An 18,958-nucleotide genomic window follows, 5' to 3' on the forward strand; every position below is an offset into this window, starting at 1 on the left:
GAAAAATTAAAATGTTCATTACAGATGTACAGCAAACTCCCCCAGAGGCCCTATGTCTGTCACTATGGGAAACTGAGGTGTGGAAAACCTGTGTTTCCTGATGTCAGGTTTGGCTGTGGTGGTAAAGAAAGTCCTGGGGCCCCTGGGGAACAGCCTGGGGCCCCTGGAACAGCCTTGGTCCAAGACGCCCCAACCCAACACTGCCTTCATCCCCCTCCAGTCTACACCAGCCTTGACCATTTGTTCCCACTGCTTACCGGCAGCCTGCTTCTCTTCCTCAAGTCAGCAGGAGTGTAAATATTTAGGTAAAGACAGTCTTCGGAAAACCTTAGATTAATGTTCTCCTTTCTGTTGGTAAAGAGCTCTGAGATCACTTGCCCCGCCACTGGGTCTTGGGAGCACCTGGGAGAGGCAAGGAGAGAAATGAATTCTTGAAGTTCAATCAGAGCTGACCAAGGAGATGTCTCCTGCGGTCAGGCCAGGTCTTGGACCGGGAGAATTAAGCCTGTAAATAGAGTTGTTCTTACCAGATTCCAGACACTGGAATGCGTAGGAGGCTACCTGGGGGATCACGATGGAGGGACCTGGGGCTCACCAAGGTCTCCCGGGAGAGTGAATAGTGAGAAGGCCTGGCACCTTCCCCTTCCAGGAGCCTTCAGGATGCCTTGTGTCAAGAAGAGGATTCTGCTTACATGCCTGGGAAAGGATCATTTCCTGTATGTCCTGGTCGTGGCTGACTCTCTGCTGGGCTCTGCATAGTGAGTGCGGGGTGACCACGTTCCTCTACCAGGTAAACCAGGTGTTCCAGTCCATGGGATACTTCCAAAAACCATGAGAAGTCACTCTATTGGTAGACATTTAAGGCATGCAACAGGTCAAGGACAAAATATTTGTGGTGCAACATTAGGAGAACTTTATTCTAGTCCTGCCTCAGCCACTTATGTGCTGGGTGACCTTGGGTGAATTCCTTCTCGGCTCTGGGCCCCAGTCTGCCATGTCTAAGTGAGGGGAGTGATTTCTGTAAGGGTCTTGCAGCACTGACATGCTAAGATTCTATCAACCCATCTGGTCAAGTGCTATTTGTTGCCCAAATAATGGATCTTAAAGATCCAACAGAGATAATTGGTAATATTTAATCTTCAGATCAGCTCCATGATATAGGTTCTACTATTATCCCCATTTTACATTTGAGAAAACTGAGCCACAGAGAGGTTACAGAACCTGCCCAAGGTCACACAGCCAGGAAGAGCCATACTACGTAGTGTTTTTGTTTCTGAGGACATTATAAGCAACATTTTCAGATTTCCAGAAAGCAGGCATGACTGCTCCCAGTATGTCAATGAGGTAACTGGGGCACTGAGGTGTTTGGATGAAACAGCTGTCAAGTGGCAGAGTCAGAGCTGCAAAGACAGCCTCTTGATTTCCATCGTGGGAGAACTTTCCCCAGATCACCAAGGCAAAGGGCATATTATTCATAAAAGAAGAAATTCAAAAATTAAAAAAGGGAAAGAGAGTTCAACATCCCTAGTATTCAGATAATTGCAGAATAAATTTTAAAATTATATAATTATGATGATAATTATTATTATTTTACCTATCCAATAGTCAAAACAATTTTTTAATAATCCCAAGCATTGGCAAGGGTCTGGTGAATGAAAGTTCTCATATATTAATGGAAGGAGTGCAGTTAGAACATTTCTGGAAGGAAATTTAACAAAAGGTTATACTCTTTTCCTCAGAAATGTCATTTCTTGGAACTTATCCCAAACTACTGTGAATGTGCATAAAGGTTTGGCTACATGATGTTCATCACGGTGCTAATTATATTATCAGAAACATCAAGAACAACTTAACGATCCCAAATAAGAGATTGGGTAAATAAATTATTATTCAGTACCCAGTGTAATATCATGTCAGGCTGTGATATTTAATGACATATAACGATGTTCATGATACATTTATAAATGAGCAAAGCAGGCATTCAAAGTATCTGTATCCTGTGATATAATAAGAAATATATTTTTGGTCTTCTTCCCATTTCTGGCAAAGAGCTCTTAAAACCCTTGGAATTTCCTAAGTGATGAGAGTGATAAATGTGTCTTTTGTTGTGTTAATGAGGTGATTCTGGACCTTACCTAAGGATGGGAGCTGATTATCAAGAGAACCACATGTGATTCCAGGTTTGGAACGTTCAGATCCACCCCCCTGACCTCTGGGGAAGGGAAAGGGGCTGGCGGTTGAATCAATCACCAGCGGTCAATGATTTCATCAATCCTGCCCAGTACCGAAGCCCAAAAGGCAAGAGTTAAGACAGCCTCCAGGTTGGTGAACCAGAACTCTTCCAAGTGCCAACGTGCTGGGACCAAAACTCCACAGGACAGGAGCTCCTTTGTGCCTCATGTTATGTATCTCTTCATCTGGCTGGTGATTCATATCCTTTAATATTCTTCATAATAAACCAGTAATCTAGTGAGTAAACTAGCATCCTGAGTTTTATGAGTTGCTTTAGCAAATTAATGGAACCCAAGGAGGGGGTCATGGGAACCTGTGACTTACAGCCATTTGATCAGAAGCAGAGGTAACAACTTGGACTTGAGATATCATCTGAAACAGAGGGCAGTATTGTGGGACTGAGCCTTTAACCCATATAATATGATGCTGTCTCCAGGTGGTTAGTGTCAGAATTGAGTTGAATTGTAGGACACCCAGCTGGTGTCAGAGAATTGCGTGTTGGTGTGGAAAAAAGAAAACAAACATTGGAATTGTGTGCAGAATCTTATGTGGTTACATTTTAAGGGGTAAAATATGCAATAGGTAAGAGACTACAAAAACAGAATCTAAAATATGAATGGCAGTTCTCTCTAGGTGGTAGAAGTATATATAATTTTCATTTTCTTACCTTTACTTCCTCACTTTTCTGTAATAAGTATGTATTACACTTGCAATCAGGAAATAAAAACAGTGAATATTATAAAGAAAAGAAAGAAGGGAGAGTTGGAGGGAGGAAGGGAGGATGGCAAGAGTAGAGGAGAGAAAAGAAAGAAAAGGAGAGGAGAGGAGAGAAGAGGAAAGGAAAGGACAAGAAAAGAAAAGAAAAGAAAAAAGCAGGAAGAGACAGGCCCCTGGAAATTCCCAGAAATGCCTTGCTGAGATGAAAAAGGTCTGAATCCATGCATGTAGACATCCCAGGTGTCCTGGGGGATGACTTCAACATCTTTGCCCAACATGGCCAGAGTGACCAGGATACACCAACGAGTGCTCTGCTCCTTACTAGGTAACAGTCACACCTGGGAGTTGGGAACTTGACTGGTCAACACCCCAAAGACTCCCCACCTACACATCTGGCCCACCTCACTCCCCAACTACAACAAAGTTCAAGACAGGAGAATAAATAGAATCATTACTTCTGATCCCCCTCACCTGCTCAACTCTTCATTTTATTCCAAAGCACTTATCCTACTCTAACATATTACATAACCTATTGCTTTGCATATTGTTCAGTGTGTCTCTCCCTGCTAGAATGCAAGCTGCATGAGGGTGGGATCTTTGTTCTGTTCACTAATGGATCCCAGGAAACTAGAACACGCCTGGCGCACAGGAGATGCTCCATAAATATTTGTTGAATAAATGGCTCTAGAATGCTGTGAGAGTTCTGAAATGTTTGTAAGGATCTACAATATCTTAGGATTCCAGAACAAAGTATGAGCCACTCAGAGGATCCCCTTGGCTCCTTCCTGCATCCCTTTGAGGCTAACATCCCCACTGGAAGATGCCAGAGTCACACCTTGACTTACATGGGAGGGTAAGAGGTGGTATTCTTCACGAAGATCCATGGTTCTGCAGGCTGCGGCGGAGCAAACCTCAAGGATCCACGAGGGGGCCTGGCAAAAGGGACTCCCAGGAAAACGGCCACAGGCTGTGCAAAACCTTCTAAGCTGACGTATTTCCCCAGGACTCTGCCTTACGCGGTGTCCACAGCAGGCAGTGAGGGTGGTTGCCCTGCTGGACATTGAGAGGAAATGAGAACATGTCAGTGGTGAAGGTGTGAACTGGATTCTGGGTGAATTTTGTTACTTTTGCCACGTGATCTTGAATGTCCCCTCAACTCTCTAAGCCTCAGTTTCTTCTTATGTAAGAGAGAGCGAAGCTAACTGTCCTTCCTAACTCACAGTGCTATCTGAAGGAGCAAATTGGAATTGGAGGTATAACAGCATCAAATAAGACATAAATGCAAAAAGAAGAGCCACTGGGAATGAAGAAGGCATTCAGTTTCCACACTTAGGAGCATCTAGAAACAATCACTGGACGCTGGTGCCGAGCTGCACGCTGGATGAGAGGATGAACAAGAGCAGGTTGCTCTTCTCAGAAATCTGGCCTTACGTGGAGGATGAGCCACATACATACCTGACCCTACTGCTGGGAAGAAAGTGGTCCGTGTCCTGAGAGACGTACCAAGTAAGGTGCCATAGGAGACAGAAGAGGGAGCGAGGCCTTCTGACTGGTGGCTTCATGGAGGCAGTGACCTTGGAGCTGGGACTTGCAGTAGTGGAAGGAGTGACAAGGGGAGGTGGAAGAGGGTGCTTAAAGGTATAAACAGAGATGAGATTGTGCAGAGGTGAGGCTCTGCGACAGCAAAGTGCAAGACCTGCTTGAGGAAGAGCGATTGGCCCATTTGGGTCAGGAAGAGTAATGGGGGAGGAACATAACCCTGGATGAGACAGGTTCATGTCTGGGAGGGTCTCAAACGCCAGGCCAGTGATTCGGCCTTTATTTAGTGGGTAAATGAGCAGCAGTGAACCGTCCTGGAGTAAAAGAGAGTGACACAATCAGCTTGAAGAGGCCCCTTCTGCTGGCTCTGAGCACGGTCATCCAGAGGGAGCGAGATGGGCCCAGATTCCATCTGTCCCCTTCTCGTGGAGCAGACAGTTCTTTCCCACTGAGCTGAAATGCGTCTCCCTGAAGCTGCCACATCAGTCCTGGTCCTACCTGCTCTGGGACATCCTGCACCTTCATGTGACAGGCAGCCTTAGTGACCCATGTTCATACTCATCCCTCAAGTCTTCTCTTGTCCGTCCTCAACAGCTTCAGTTTGTTTAAGCATCCTAACAGGAAACGATTTCCAGCCTCTCATCCTCCCAATTGTTCCCCTTTATATATAGACACAAGGTCAACCTCTCTCTCAAAGTATGTGGCCAGAATAGAAAAGAATAACCCAGATTTGGTCTTCCGGACAAATCCGATGATAACCTTCAAGAGAGATGAAGTGGACAGATGTCCAAATGGCAAGGGTGAAAAAGTGGGCGATTGGCTGAGAGGTATAGGCAATACTGGTAACAGCAGCAGTTACCACTTGTGTTATATGTAATGTTTGTATACTGAGCACTTACTATGTGCTACATGGGCATTCCATTTCCTTTAAACTAATCTTCACAAAAGCCTTTCTAGGTAGACATCAATATGCCCATTTTTCAGATGAAGTAACTGAGGAAATGGAGGCAGCCAGTATGGACTTTCTAAAGGTAGAACTGGCATGGCCCTGCCAGGGGGTAAACAGCAGTAAGGGAATAATCTGCCCCTAATTTGGTTCTTACTCTGCTCTTACCCTCAGTTCCAGGCCTCTCACAGTGTCATAGGCCCAGGAAGAAGAGAAAACCCAGTGGAGCCTGGGCTGTCAGTGCACTGACAGCCAGAGCACTGGCTCTGGACTCCGGAGTTAGAGATAGAATTCAGAGCATGATTTTCCGGTTGACCTTGGGCATGTACATTTCCCTCTCTGAGTCTCAGTTTCCCCACCTATAAAATGGCACAGATGCATTCTGAGGCCCCTTGCTGCGCCCTTGTATTAACCAGGTCTTTTATGTTCTGTATTCTGATGCCTTGACATCTGGGGCCTTGCTGATTCTGGAGGGACTGCCCCTCCCAGAGTTCGCCAATCCCTAATGATAGGAATGAACTTCCCCTTCAAGCGTGCCAGAGCCTGTACCCCAACTACCTTCTTTACCAGGCCCTCCACATCTGGCCACTATCATCCTGCCCTAATCACTCCAGGCCAAGTACCTGACAATTGTGGGAACTCCCTAAGCCCCAGAGCCCATTGCAATTGGCTAGTTTGCCAATCCCAAACCTGCTTATTCTGCTTCACCTCGACCTTGCCCCCAGCAACCAAGATAAAGCTTCTTGCGCCCAATTCCTCGTTCCTTCCTCTGCCTCCTGATGCACCCGGTGCCTCACCTGTGGCCCACCATGGTGGTGTCACGCCCCCTCCTCTGGGGAGCTGTGAGTAACAAACTATCTTTTCAGTGGCAGTTGGCTCCTGATCCGTGGCCTTACCACACCTCAGACTGTCTATTAATATACTATATCTTAAAACAACCCCTTTATTTATGAATTACTTTATTTTTCTTTCTCCATTCCAGGCACTCTTTAGAAACAACAACCCATTTCAACCTTACAACAGCCCAGTGAGGTAGATACAGTTGTCACCCCCATTTTAGAAATGCAAAACTGAGGCACAGAAAAGGGACATCCCTCGCCGAAGAACACACAGTTACTAAGTGCTGAGCTGGATGCGAACCCACACACTCTGACTCCAGAGTGGATATCAATATTCTGCTAACCCACTTTTGGCAATATCTGGACTAATAATCAAGGGGTTGCCTTGATACACGGGGCTTGCCAAAGTCCTCAACTGCCAGGGGCGAGGTTAGCTGGCTGCCCTCCTGTACGTGGCATAGCCCGGTTACCTTCCTCTCTGTCTCCTGTCACTGGGGCTGGCTGGGCAGAGACTCAGAGTCCTGACGGCACGTGCTACTGCAGAACCCGGCCTGTCACTCCTTTGCCCTGTAGGCATCTCCTCTACCTTGTCCCCCAGGAAGATTTCCAAAGATGCCCCCGCTATTTGCATTTCAGAAGGACTCACCCCAAGCTGTGGAAGTGGCAAGGGAGGTCAGGACCAGAAGGAGAGGCCACATCGTGGAAGGACAGCAACTTCTGGGCCTGCAGGTCTCTGTGCCCATAGAGGGCCTTAGGAGTCCACCCCCCAGTTCTCGCCCCCCTCCAGCTCCCACCGCCAGCTCTGCCCCCGCCACCCAATAGCCTGATGAAGAGACAACAGAAAAGCTCTTCCCCTTCCCAAAGATGCAATTGGCGGCTGTTGGCGCCTCCACGCCCCACCCTCCCAGAGTCTACCCTCTTTTATCAAAAGGGTCTGGGTTAAACTCTCTGATTACAGATAGCCACCTACTCATTCAACAACTTGTTTCATAAGTGTTTTTCCCTTCCTGGACTCTAACCTTAGTGTGCTGTGGGCTACCCAAGGCAGACACAAGCAGACAGAGGCCTTTAGACAAGGGGAGGCTTTGGCCTGGGGTCCTCAGAACAACTTGAAAACTTTCAGAGCAACTCCTAGCTCCACAGCTGCCCAGCTGGAGAACTTAGGGCAAATCTCTTAGCTTCCCTGAGCTTCTATTTCATAGAGTTCCATGCTTTCCACTTTGGAAGCATCTTAAATTTCATCCCATTTCCCTTTTGATGCCTGGATTAACTTTTCAATATTCCTGCCAATTAACTCAGCCTCCTGTTGCACACCTCCAGGGTCAGGGAATTCATTACCTCTCCACGCAGGGATCTTTGGACAGAATGTTCTTATGGTAAAGGAACTCCATCTCTTCATAATCCCTCGCTCTAACCATCCATCCTTCCATTTATTCATTATTCCTTTTATTTATTCATTCTTCAAACATTTATCAAATGCCTGCCTCTGTGCTAGGTAGTATGGATACAAAGATAAATTTAAGACATGTTCTAGTGCCCAGAGGATCTCACCATGTAATAGATAAGATAGATGGGGGAAGGGGTGGCTTGCTATGCAATGTGAAAGCACCAAAATAAAGGGATACAAAGTCCTCTGGGTATACCTGGAAGAGTGTCATTTACCTGATGGGGATGCAAGGAGGATGCTTAAAGCCTGTTTCATTGAATCATTAAGTGTCCAATAAAAGAGAATTCTCCAAATACACTGTGATATTGATACTTAGCTGGCTAAGACAATACTACACATTCACTCAAACTAGAGATGCATACCTCTACATACGGACAAGGGAATACAGTCATGATCCATTGTGAAGGAAAATAAAACAGGTTATAAAATAGTTATGGCTGCTTCGGGACACAGTTCGGCAGTTCGTCAAAAATTAAACTTAGAAAAAATTAAAAAATTAAACTTAGAATTACCATATTTCATAGCAATTTCACTCCTAGGTATATACCCAAGCTAACTGAAAATATGTCCACACAAAAACTTGTACTCAAATAGCAGCATTCTTCAAAAAAGTCGAAAGTGGAAACAACCAAAATGTCCATCAACTGATGAATGGACAAAGAGATATGATCTAACCACACAATGGAATATTATTCAGACATAAAAAGAAATGAAGTACGGATACTTGCTACAATGTGGAGGAACCTTATAAACAGTATGCTAATGGAAAAAGCCAGACACAAAAGGCCAGATATTGTATGATTCTATTTATGAGATGTTCACAATAAGCAAATCCATAGAGACAGAACGTAGATTAGAGGTTTCTATGGGCTGGGGACGAGGGGAATAAGGAATGACTCCTAATGGGTATAAGGTTTCTTTTACGTGTGATGAAAATTTTCTGAGATTGGATACTGGTGATGGTTAAACAACTTTGTGAATATACTAATATCACTAAACTGTACACTTTAAAAAGGTGAATGTTATGGTATGTGTATTGTATTTCAAAAAAATAAATATTTTAAAAATCCCATCATGTATAATATCCCATGTTAAAAAACAAAGTTCTACTTCGTAAATTTGAAGATCTAATTGGCTTTTCAAATGATTCACGAACCAAGCGGCATCCCATCTAGCAAGCAGAAAAGAAAAGGTTTTAAAGGCAGAGAAGAAGTAGGACAAGGAAGTCATAAACAAACAAAAATGATGATTTCAGGCAGGGTTACCTTCTTTGAGGGGATAAGAGGGTCTATTAGGCATACTACCTCACTGGTGCTGACCAGGAAATTCCAGACTGACTGGTTAAGATTACATTCCTGGGGAAGGTTGAAACTACAATTAAGTTAGGTACTAAATCTTCATTTGGTGACGAGGGCTTAGCACAAGTGACTGCATTTGGGGTCTGTTGTTTCTTTTCTTTTTTTTAACATTTCCCCTCTTTTGATCAAATTCTTGGCTTAACTGAGAGATGCGATCAAAATCTAAGGCATCAGCACCACTCTCAGCTACCGGTCACTTTTGTGGATCCTTTGTGTGGTGTCCATAGCTCATCATGTTTTTGTCTAATCCCCGTGACGGTCACAGGTCATGGCTTCAGGTTCATAATACTTAAGTGGTTATTCTCTTTCCTTCTTTTCTTTTTTTTAACATCTTTATTGGAGTATAATTGCTTTACAATGGTGTGGTAGTTTCTGCTTTATAACGAAGTGAATCAGTTATACATATACATATGTTCCCATATCTCTTCCCTCTTGCGTCTCCCTCCCTCCCACCCTCCCTATCCCACCCCTCTAGGTGGTCACAAACCACTGAGCTGATCTCCCTGTGCTATGCGGCTGCCTCCCACTAGCTATCTATTTTACGTTTGGTAGTGTATATATGTCCATGCCACTCTCTCACTTTGTCACAGTTTACCCTTCCCCCTCCCCATACCCTCAAGTCCATTCTCTAGTAGGTCTGTGTCTTTATCTTAGTGAGATCATTTGCGTGGTCGTTAGCAGCTGGGAATGCGTATGAACGCGTATTTAAAACCTTTGGGAGAATACAGTGCACCACAGAAATGATTATGATTGTAATTAGCAAGATAATTCTCAATGTTTGGAGTGCACTCTAGAGCCATGGTCCCTAAGACCCAAACCAATCAAAATCAAATAAGTCCAAGAAAGACTTATTGAAGAAGTCACTTTTTTAAGCCAAGTGGCTTGCTCAGTGATCTTATATAACTGTTCTTATGTAACTAAGTTACTTCCCCAGAAATATTAATCCAAGTGCAGCAAGTGGTGTTGGCCAAAGCACAGTTACCTCCTTGCTCAGCTAAAAGATAATCAAGGGCTATCCTATTATCAAAAACAACTTTGGCCAGAGTCTCAGAATTTTTCTGAGCTATTGCTTTAGTGGCAGATTCCATAATACTTTCAAGAGTTAAGAAGAGGTTCCTGATCACAGCCTCATTTACATTTACTCCTAACCAGGGAAGTAGGGCCTTCCTTCAAAGGAAGCGAATCCTGAAAATTGAATGCGTCCTGGTAATTCCCATTTAAGTTTTTGGCTCAGGATTGGAAAGGTGACAGCCATGGAGGCCAGTAAAAGGGTCTGTAGACCACACAGGCAGTTTTATTCTGGTTACCCTTTCCTCATGTACTTTTCTTTGCATAGAGCCTGGACACAAGGTTTCCCAAGTTTGGGGCTGTTAACCAGAGATAAGGAAATGGACCAGGGTGACCCTGGCATCATGGACAGATAAGAGTTTTTTAAATGACAAATCCAGCAGTCTGAAAACTTACCCCCTTTAGCAATGGTCTTGGAGATATGGATAATGGCATCATCTTACTAGGCCAATGCCAGAGTAAAGGAAAGAAAGAGAAGAAAAAAAAGGTTTCATATTTAGTTAAAGTATGAAGTCCCGATCCGACATCTTTGGTGGAAGAAGTCTACCTTGATGTCAGCTGCTTCTCTCCAGTCAATTTCATGTGGTGGCCTCCAGCATTTGTACAGGACCAGATGACAGGTGGAGCCTTTTTCAGCTGTGAGTTATATATCTAAGGTTCAAGTTCCTGAAGTTTGGCTGCCGTCTGGGTAGTAGGAGGAAGACCTGGATCCTTCCAAGGAGATCCAAGGGCAGTCTTTGTTCTTAGTGATTCTAAATCAGAAGGGTGGGAGATAATTAGAAACATTAGTTTGGAGATTTGTAGCCAGATATTTGAGGAAACTAGAAGAATTCAAGATCCAGTCCAATTAACAGGTATATAGCAAAACCTCAAAGGCAATTATCAGGATTATGCAAAAATAATTTTTCTCTCTACAACCATCCACATTTCTTATTTTCCAAGGATAATCACAGTAAAACTTAATTTGTTTGTATCGAATTTGGCTTGATTATTTACATAAGTGCAGCAAGAATAGTTGACCATACACGTTCTTTTTGAGACTGCTTCACTGGCACTTTTCATAAGGAATCTCAGACTGAACTCTTAAAAAGCCTCTAAGGCCAAGAACTCACCATCAGTTTTTACTTGCAATACCTATAGTTTGGGTAAATTCCTCTCTTCTTGAGGTTCCTGGGTCTGCCAGGAAGTTACCTGCCTTACTCACCTGGTAAGGTTGCTGGGAACCCTGTAAGCAAGGTACCAGGCTGATTTTTTCAAGCAGTTCCTTAAAGTTGTCTGGTCAATTTGAGCCTTTATACATCTCTCTTTTTTTTTCAAAACGGAGCTGGGAATTTTTTTTTTAATTTTCTATTTATTTTATTTTATTATTTATTTTTGTTGCACCGGCTCTTAGTTGTGGCAGGTGGACTCCTTAGTTGCAACCCACGGGCTCCTTAGTTGCAGCTCACTGGCTCAGTTGCAGCACATGTGCTCTTTAGTTGCAGCTTGAGGGCTCCTTAGTTGCAGCACGTGTGCTCCTTAGTTGTGGCCAGCAGGCTCCTTAGTGTGGCATGCAAACTCTTAGTTGTGGCATGCATGTGGGATCTAGTTCCCTGACCAGGGATCGAACCCACGTCCCCTGCATTGGAAGGTGGATTCTTAAGCACTGTGCCACCAGGGAAGTCCCTACATCTCTTTTAAATATGACATTCTACTCAAAACTTTGGTAATATATGACTTCCCTGGTGGTCCAGTGGGTAAAACTCCACGCTCTCAAGGCAGAGGGCCCAGGTTCGATCCCTGATTGGGGAACTAGATCCTGCATGCATGCCTCAACTAAGAGTCCACATGCTGCAACTAAGAAGCCTGCCTGCCTCAACTAAGACCTGGTGCAGTCAAAATAAATAAGTAAATTAATTAATAAAAAATCTTTGATAATCTATCCAATGTTATTGTGTTCTGTTACAAGGAGAACAGACTCTTATTGAACTTACTGAAACACCAAACTATATTGGCATGAAAAGAATACTCAAGAGTTTCTGAAATTTGAAGGGATTGGGTAGGGAGAAAAAGTAAAGGTTTCGTCTTTGTTCACTACGGTATAACTGATTTAACTTGTCAATAGCTTCAAGAGAAAGAAAACAGGTTTCCTTAAATCTGGAAAAACAAAACATAAGAGAACCAGCAACGTTTCAAACAAAAAGTCATCACCAAAAATTATAATGATCTTTATCAGTTCATTTAGTCCTATGTAATTAATTATTGTTGATCTCGATCTTTTGTTAGCAATTCTATGAATCTAGTTTTTCCTTAGAGTTCTGAAAATTCTTACCCAGTTTTGTGGTATGATCTGAAAGTTATCAGGAATCTGTATTCTAGAGTACCTGTCAGAATCCTTTCTATGAATTTCTCTGAAGATGAAACACTTTTGTAGGAACGCTTTTGCAAAAGCATCAGAGTAAAACAATAACTACAAGTAAATAACAAAAGACTTAAAATAGCCATGGTTAAAGATCTGATTAGAGTTCATTACAATGCAATTGATAAGGAAATTTGGTTATTTCTGTGACACACACAACATTTTAAGATAATAACTGGAATTACAAGTGATAACATACTAGGACGTCTCAGATTTTAGGAATTTCATGCAATTTCTGGAACACTCATAATACATACCAACATAAATGCAACATTAAAAAGTTTAGGGGCTTCCCTGGTGGCGCAGTAGTTGGGAGTCTGCCTGCCGATGCAGGGGACACGGGTTCGTGCCCCGGTCCGGGAGGATCCCACATGCCGCGGAGCAGCTGGACCCGTGAGCCATGGCCGCTGAGCCTGCGCGTCCGGAGCCTGTGCTCCGCAACGGGAGAGGCCACAGTGGTGAGAGGCCTGCGTACCGCAAAAAAAAAAAAAAAAGAGTGCAGCTCTCTCCTCCAAGATCCACCCCGGCTAAAGTTCCCCACATGTGCTCTGCTTCTGCTAGTCCCAGAATTGGATTGAATCTGGGGAATCCAATCACCTGATCACAACAGAGCACCAGAAGGCCTGTGGCAGCATCAACACAACGTGATTTCTGTCCAGAGATTTGAGTGTCAAAAGGAAAATTTTCCTTTAGTTCAAGGAAGTGGCTGTAGTAACAGTGATGAAGACAACGCCTGGTCACCTACCTAGTGGTCATGACGGTGGACAAGGTTGTCCCACCCTTATGTTACTAGCTGACCATCAGTGGTCAGCTTTTCCCACTGAGTAACTTATTTTCAGGAAAACCATTTTGTAAGGGAGTGGCCAAGATGGCGGAGTAGGAAGACCCTGAGCTCACCTCCTCCAACAGGCACACCAAACAGAGCGACTATCAATGAGAATGACCTGCAGACTAGCAGAAAAGGTCTTCCACAGCTAAGATACAGAGAAGGAAACACAATATGAGAGGACGGACAGAGAAGACCCACACCCCCTGTGTAGGTGACCCACAAATGGGAGGATAATCACAGTTGAAGAGGTTCTCCCCAAGGAGTGAGGAGTCTGAGCCCCGTATCAGGCCCCCCAACCTGGGGAATCTGCACGAGGAAGACCAGCCCCCAGAATCTCTGGCTTTGAAGGCCAGCATACAGGAGAGCTGGAGGGCTGTGGGAAAGGGTGCACATAAAATATCACATACTCCTAGACCCAGCACAGAGGCAGTAACTCGAAAGGAGCCTGGATCTGACCCACTAGCTAATCTTGGAGAGCCTCTTGAAGAGGCAGGAGGCAACAGGGATTCCCCCTACAGGAAAAGATGACAGCGTAAGCCATTTACGGGAGCTTGTTCTACCACAAGGCCCCGGGCGCTGGCAAGTGCCGTTTTGGAGCACTTCCTCTAGTCTATTAGCACTGAATCTTAACTGGCCCCTGGCTAGCTGGCACGAGTCCAAGAACCCCCTAGGCTGAGCCGCCAGCCACTCTGGGACATAGCCCTGACCATCAGCAGGCCGAGGACCCAGCCTCACCCACCAGCCATGAAACCACCCAGCCTCAGCAGCCAGCCACACTGGCACATGGCCCTGCCACCAATGGGCTGGGACCAGCCCTGGGACGGCTCTGCCCCCAGGACCCACTGGCAGCCACCGGGGCCGGGACCAGCCCCACCTACCCGTGGACTCACAGTAGTTGGCCCTGCCAAAATAGAAGGACCCATGCACCCACCACAGGTGGCACCACTAGAGCCTATAATTTTGGTGATCAGAGGGGAGTGTGCTGCTGGGCCCCATAGGACAACCCCTACATGAGGCCACTCCTCCAAGACTGGGAAATGTAACTGACCTATCCAATACACAGAAATAAAAACTGAGTTAGGCAAAATGAGGCAATGGAAAAATATGTCACAATGAAGGAACAAGATAAAACCCTGGAAGAAGAACTAAGCAAAGTGGAGACAAGCAATCTACTCAATAAAGACTTCAAGGTAATGAATATAAAGATGCTCAACAAACTCAGGAGAGGAATGGATGAACACAGTGAGAAGTATAACAAAGAGTTAGAAAACATAAAGAAAAGTAGAACTGAAGAATATAATAACTGAAATTAAAAATACGCTAGAAGGAATCAGCAGTGAAATAGGTGATACAGAGGAACAAATCAGTGAACCGCAGGACAGAGCAGTGGGGCTCATTGAAGCACAACAGGAAAAAAAAAGAATTAAAAAAAATTACAATAGTTTAAAAGACCTCTGGGACAGCATCAAGTATACTAACATTTGCAATACAGGGGTCCCAGAAGGAGAAGAGAGAGAAAGGGGCAGAAAACTTATTTGAAGAAATGATAGCTGAAAACTTTCCTAACATGGGAAAGGAAACAGACATCCGGGTCTAGGAAGTACAGAGTGTCCCAAACAAGATCAAATCAAAGTGGTCCACACCAAGACACACTGTAATTAAAATTGCAAAAGTTAATGATAGAGACTATTAAAAGCACCAAGGATAAAGCAACTAGTTATGTACAAGGAAATTCCCATAAGTCTATCAGCTGACTTTTCAGCAGAAACTCTGCATGCCAGAAGGGAGTGGCATGATATATTTAACGTCATGAAAGGAAGAACCTACAGTCAAGAATACTCTACCTGGCAAGGCTATCATTCAGGTTTGAAGGCAAGACAAAGAGTTTTATAGATAAGCAAAAGCTAAAAGAGTTCAGCACCAGAAAACTGGCTTTACAATAAATGCTAAAGGGACTTCTCTTAAGAAGAAATGAAAAGACCACAGCTAGAGATATGAAAATTACAAAAGAAAAAATCTCACTGCTAAAGGTAAATATATACTCACAGTAGTAGATCAGCTCCTCCACAACAAAGGGTCACATTGAGATGGGTAGGAGAGGCAGAGTTGCAGTCTTCCCCAAACCCCATCCCCAGTATGGTGACCCACAAGCAGGAGGGATCTCACAAATGTACTGCTTATCCCTGAGGAGTCAGGGGTTTGTGCCCCACATCAGGCATGCTAACTCTTGGGACCTGCACTGGAGAGACAGCTCCCAGGATGCCTGGTTTTGAAAACCAACAGGGCTTATGTTCAGGAGAACCACAGGCCTATAGGGAATGGAGATTTCTTTCTTTAAGAGCTTGTACACAGACTCATTTGCCCTGGGACCAAGCACAAAAGCAGCAGTTTGAAAACTGCCTAGACCATATGTGAAGAAGATTTATTTGTTAATCCTAAAGCATTTGCTGGAGGGGCAAGAACCTATTACGACACTCTCTGGGGACACCGGCACTGGTGGGCACCCTTTCTGCTTCTCCTTCTACCTTGCTAGCACGGGCTTGGCAGACACCTTTTTTGCACTCTCCCTCTGACCTGTTAGCACCAGGGGGCATGTCTGGCATCTGAGACTCTCCCTTGGCCCCAATCAAAGCTGGCCAAGCAAGTACCTCAGCCCTACCACTTCTACAGCTCCACCAAAGCCAGTTGGGTGAGTGCCCTGCACCTGTACTGTTCCCACGGTCTCGCCAAACCTGACCAGGCAAATACACTGCCCCTGCATTACTCCTGTGGCCCCACCAAAGCCAGCACACACATGCAGCCCATAATGGGGATACCCACTGAGTGGTTTACTCTGGTGGCAAGGGGTATTATATTTCTGGATCCCAGGGATCCAAAAAAATCAGAAAGTTCTTGACACCCTCAAAAACTGGGACCTAGCTAGAAAAAATCAGGCTGCTTAGACAACCACAAATGATTAAGAGATGACCAAGAGCTAGGTCAAGGTTAATGATAAGTCTTGATCTCCTACTCAAGTCTGCTCCTTCAAGACTGTTTTGCCTAATACATAGAAACAAACACAGAGAGCCAAGCAAAATGAGGAGACAGAAGAATATTTTCCAAATGAAAGAACAAGATAAAACCCCAGAAAAAACCTTAATGAAACAGAGATGGGTAATTTACCTGATAAAAATGTAGAAGTAATGATCATGAAGATGCTCATGAAACTTGGGAGAGGATGGATGAACACAGCAGAACTTCAACAAAGAGTAAATAGGAGAAAGTACCACACAAATCACAGAGCTGCAGAATACAATAACTGAACTGAAAAATACACTGGAGGGGTTCAACAGCAGAATAGAAGAAGCACTGAAAAGAATCAGTGATCTGGAAGACAGGGCAGTGGAACTCAACAAAACAGAGCAGCAAAGAGAAAAAAAGAACTTTAAAAAGTGAAGATAGGGGCTTCCCTGGTGGCTTGAGTTGAGAGTCCGCCTGCTGATGCGGGGGACACGGGTTTGTGCCCCGGTCTGGGAAGATCCCACATGCTGCAGAGCGGCTGGGCCCGTGAGCCATGGCCACTGGGCCTGCGTGTCTGGAGCCTGTGCTCCGCAACGGGAGAGGCCACAACAGTGAGAGCCTCGTGTACCATAAAAACATTAAAAAATTAAAAAAAGTGAAGATAACTTAAGGGACCTATAGGACAACAGCATGCAGAATAACATCCACATTATAGGGTTGAAGAGAAAAAGAGACTCACTTCACATCTAAAGATGCACACAGACTGAAAGTGAGGAGATGGGCAATCTCTGTATTTTTTGGTTTCCCACCACATGGAGATCAGCTCGGTGCTTTGTGACCGCCTGGAGGGGTGGGATAGGGAGAGTAGGAGGGAGGGAGATGCAAGAGGGAAGAGATATGGGGACATATGTGTATGTATAACTGATTCACTTTGTTATAAAGCAGAAACTAACACACCATTGTAAAGCAATTATACTCTAATAAAGATGTTTAAAAAAAAGTTATATTTACATCTTACAACAGTCTATTAAGTCTTCAATAGCATTATGTCTAGAAAATCAATGTACATACCTTAATTTAAAAATGCTTTATTGCTAAAAATACACTAACAATCATCTGAGCCTTCAGCAAGTCATAACCTTTTTGCTGGTGGAGCATCTTGCCTTGATGTTGATGGCTGCTGACGGATCAGGGTGGTGGTTGCTGAATGCTGGATTGACTACAGCAATTTTTAAAGATAAGACAACAATGCAGTCTGTGCACTGACTGATCGAATGATTTCTCTGTAGCATGCAATTCTGTTTGACGGCATTTTACCCACAGTTTGACTTCTTTCGAAATTGGAGTCAATTCTCCCAAACCCTGCTGCTGCTTTACCAATTAAATTTATGTACAATAGTATCATAAATCCTTGTTGTCATTTTAACAATCTTCACAACATCTTTACCAGGAGTAGAGTCCATCTCAAGAAGTCACTCTTTTGCTCATCCATAAGAAGCAACTCCTCATCCGTTAAAGTTCTATCACGAGATGGCAGCAATTCAGTCACATCTTAAGTCTTCACTTCTAATTCTAGTTTCTTGCTATTTCCATCACATCCACAGTTACTTCCTCCAGTGAAGTCTTGAGCCCTTTAAAGTCATCCATGAGGGCTGGAATCAACTTCTAAACTCTTGTTAGTGTTGATATTTTGACCTCTTCCCATGAATCATGAATGTTCTTAATGGCATCTAGAATGATGAATCCTTTCCAGAAGGTTTTCAATGTGCTTTGCCCAGATCCATCAGAGGAATCACTATCTGTGGCAGCTATAGCCTTATGAAATATATTTCTTAAATAACAAGACCTGAAAGTTGAAATTAGTCCTTGATCCATGGGCTGCAGAATGGATGTTGTGTTAGCAGCATGAAAACAATAACAATCTTGTACATCTCCATCAGAGCTCTTGGGTGACCAGGTGCACTGTCAATGAGCAGTAATGTTTTGAAAGGAATCTTTTTTTCCTGAGCAATAGGTCTGAACAATGGGCTTAAAATATTCAGCAAACCATGTTGCAAACAAATGTGTTGTCATCCAGGCTTTGTTTTTCCATTTATAGAGCACAGACAGAGTAGATTTAGAATAATTCTTAAGGGCCCTAGGATTTTCAGAATGGTAAATGAGCACTGACTTCAGCTGAAAGTCACCAGCTGCTTTAGCCCCTAACAAGAGAGTCAGCCTGTCCTTTGAAGCTTTGAAGCCAGACATTGACTTCTCCTCTCTAGCTATGAAAATTCTAGAATGGAATCTTCTTCCAATATAAGGCTGTTTAATCTACATTGAAAATCTGTTGTTTAGTGTAGCCACCTTCACTAATGATTTTAGCTAGATAATCTGGATGATTTGCTGCAGTTTCTACTTTGGCACTTGCTGTATCACCTAGTACTTCTATGTTATGGTGACAGCTTCTTTCCTTAAACCTCATGAACCAAGCTCAGCTAGCTTCAAACTTTTCTTCTGCAGCTTCCTCACCTCTCTCAGCTGTCACAGAATTAAAGGAAGTCAGGGCCTTGCTCTAGATTAGATTTTTTTTTTTTTTTTTTTTT

General features: G+C 44.0%; 1 protein-coding gene across 1 annotated transcript in view; it reads right to left on the minus strand.

Moving 5' to 3' along the window:
• Positions 1-11,551, minus strand: part of LOC113627402 (liver carboxylesterase 1-like) — a 41,756-nt gene extending 30,205 nt beyond the window's left edge. The window contains exons 1-4 of the mRNA XM_027119934.1: positions 10,694-11,551; positions 3,795-3,999; positions 693-844; positions 232-402 (exon numbers count right to left, since the gene is read on the minus strand). Coding sequence (XP_026975735.1) covers positions 232-402; positions 693-844; positions 3,795-3,999; positions 10,694-10,728 — 563 coding nt within the window. The 5' untranslated portion in view covers positions 10,729-11,551. The remainder of the gene's footprint in view (positions 1-231; positions 403-692; positions 845-3,794; positions 4,000-10,693) is intronic.
• Positions 11,552-18,958: the final 7,407 nt, after the last annotated feature.

The sequence above is a fragment of the Aethalodelphis obliquidens genome, unplaced genomic scaffold, assembly GCF_003676395.1.
Source record: "Aethalodelphis obliquidens isolate GAN/ISIS:26980383/991018 unplaced genomic scaffold, ASM367639v1 scaffold20, whole genome shotgun sequence".
Classification (NCBI taxonomy): Eukaryota; Metazoa; Chordata; class Mammalia; order Artiodactyla; family Delphinidae; genus Aethalodelphis; species Aethalodelphis obliquidens.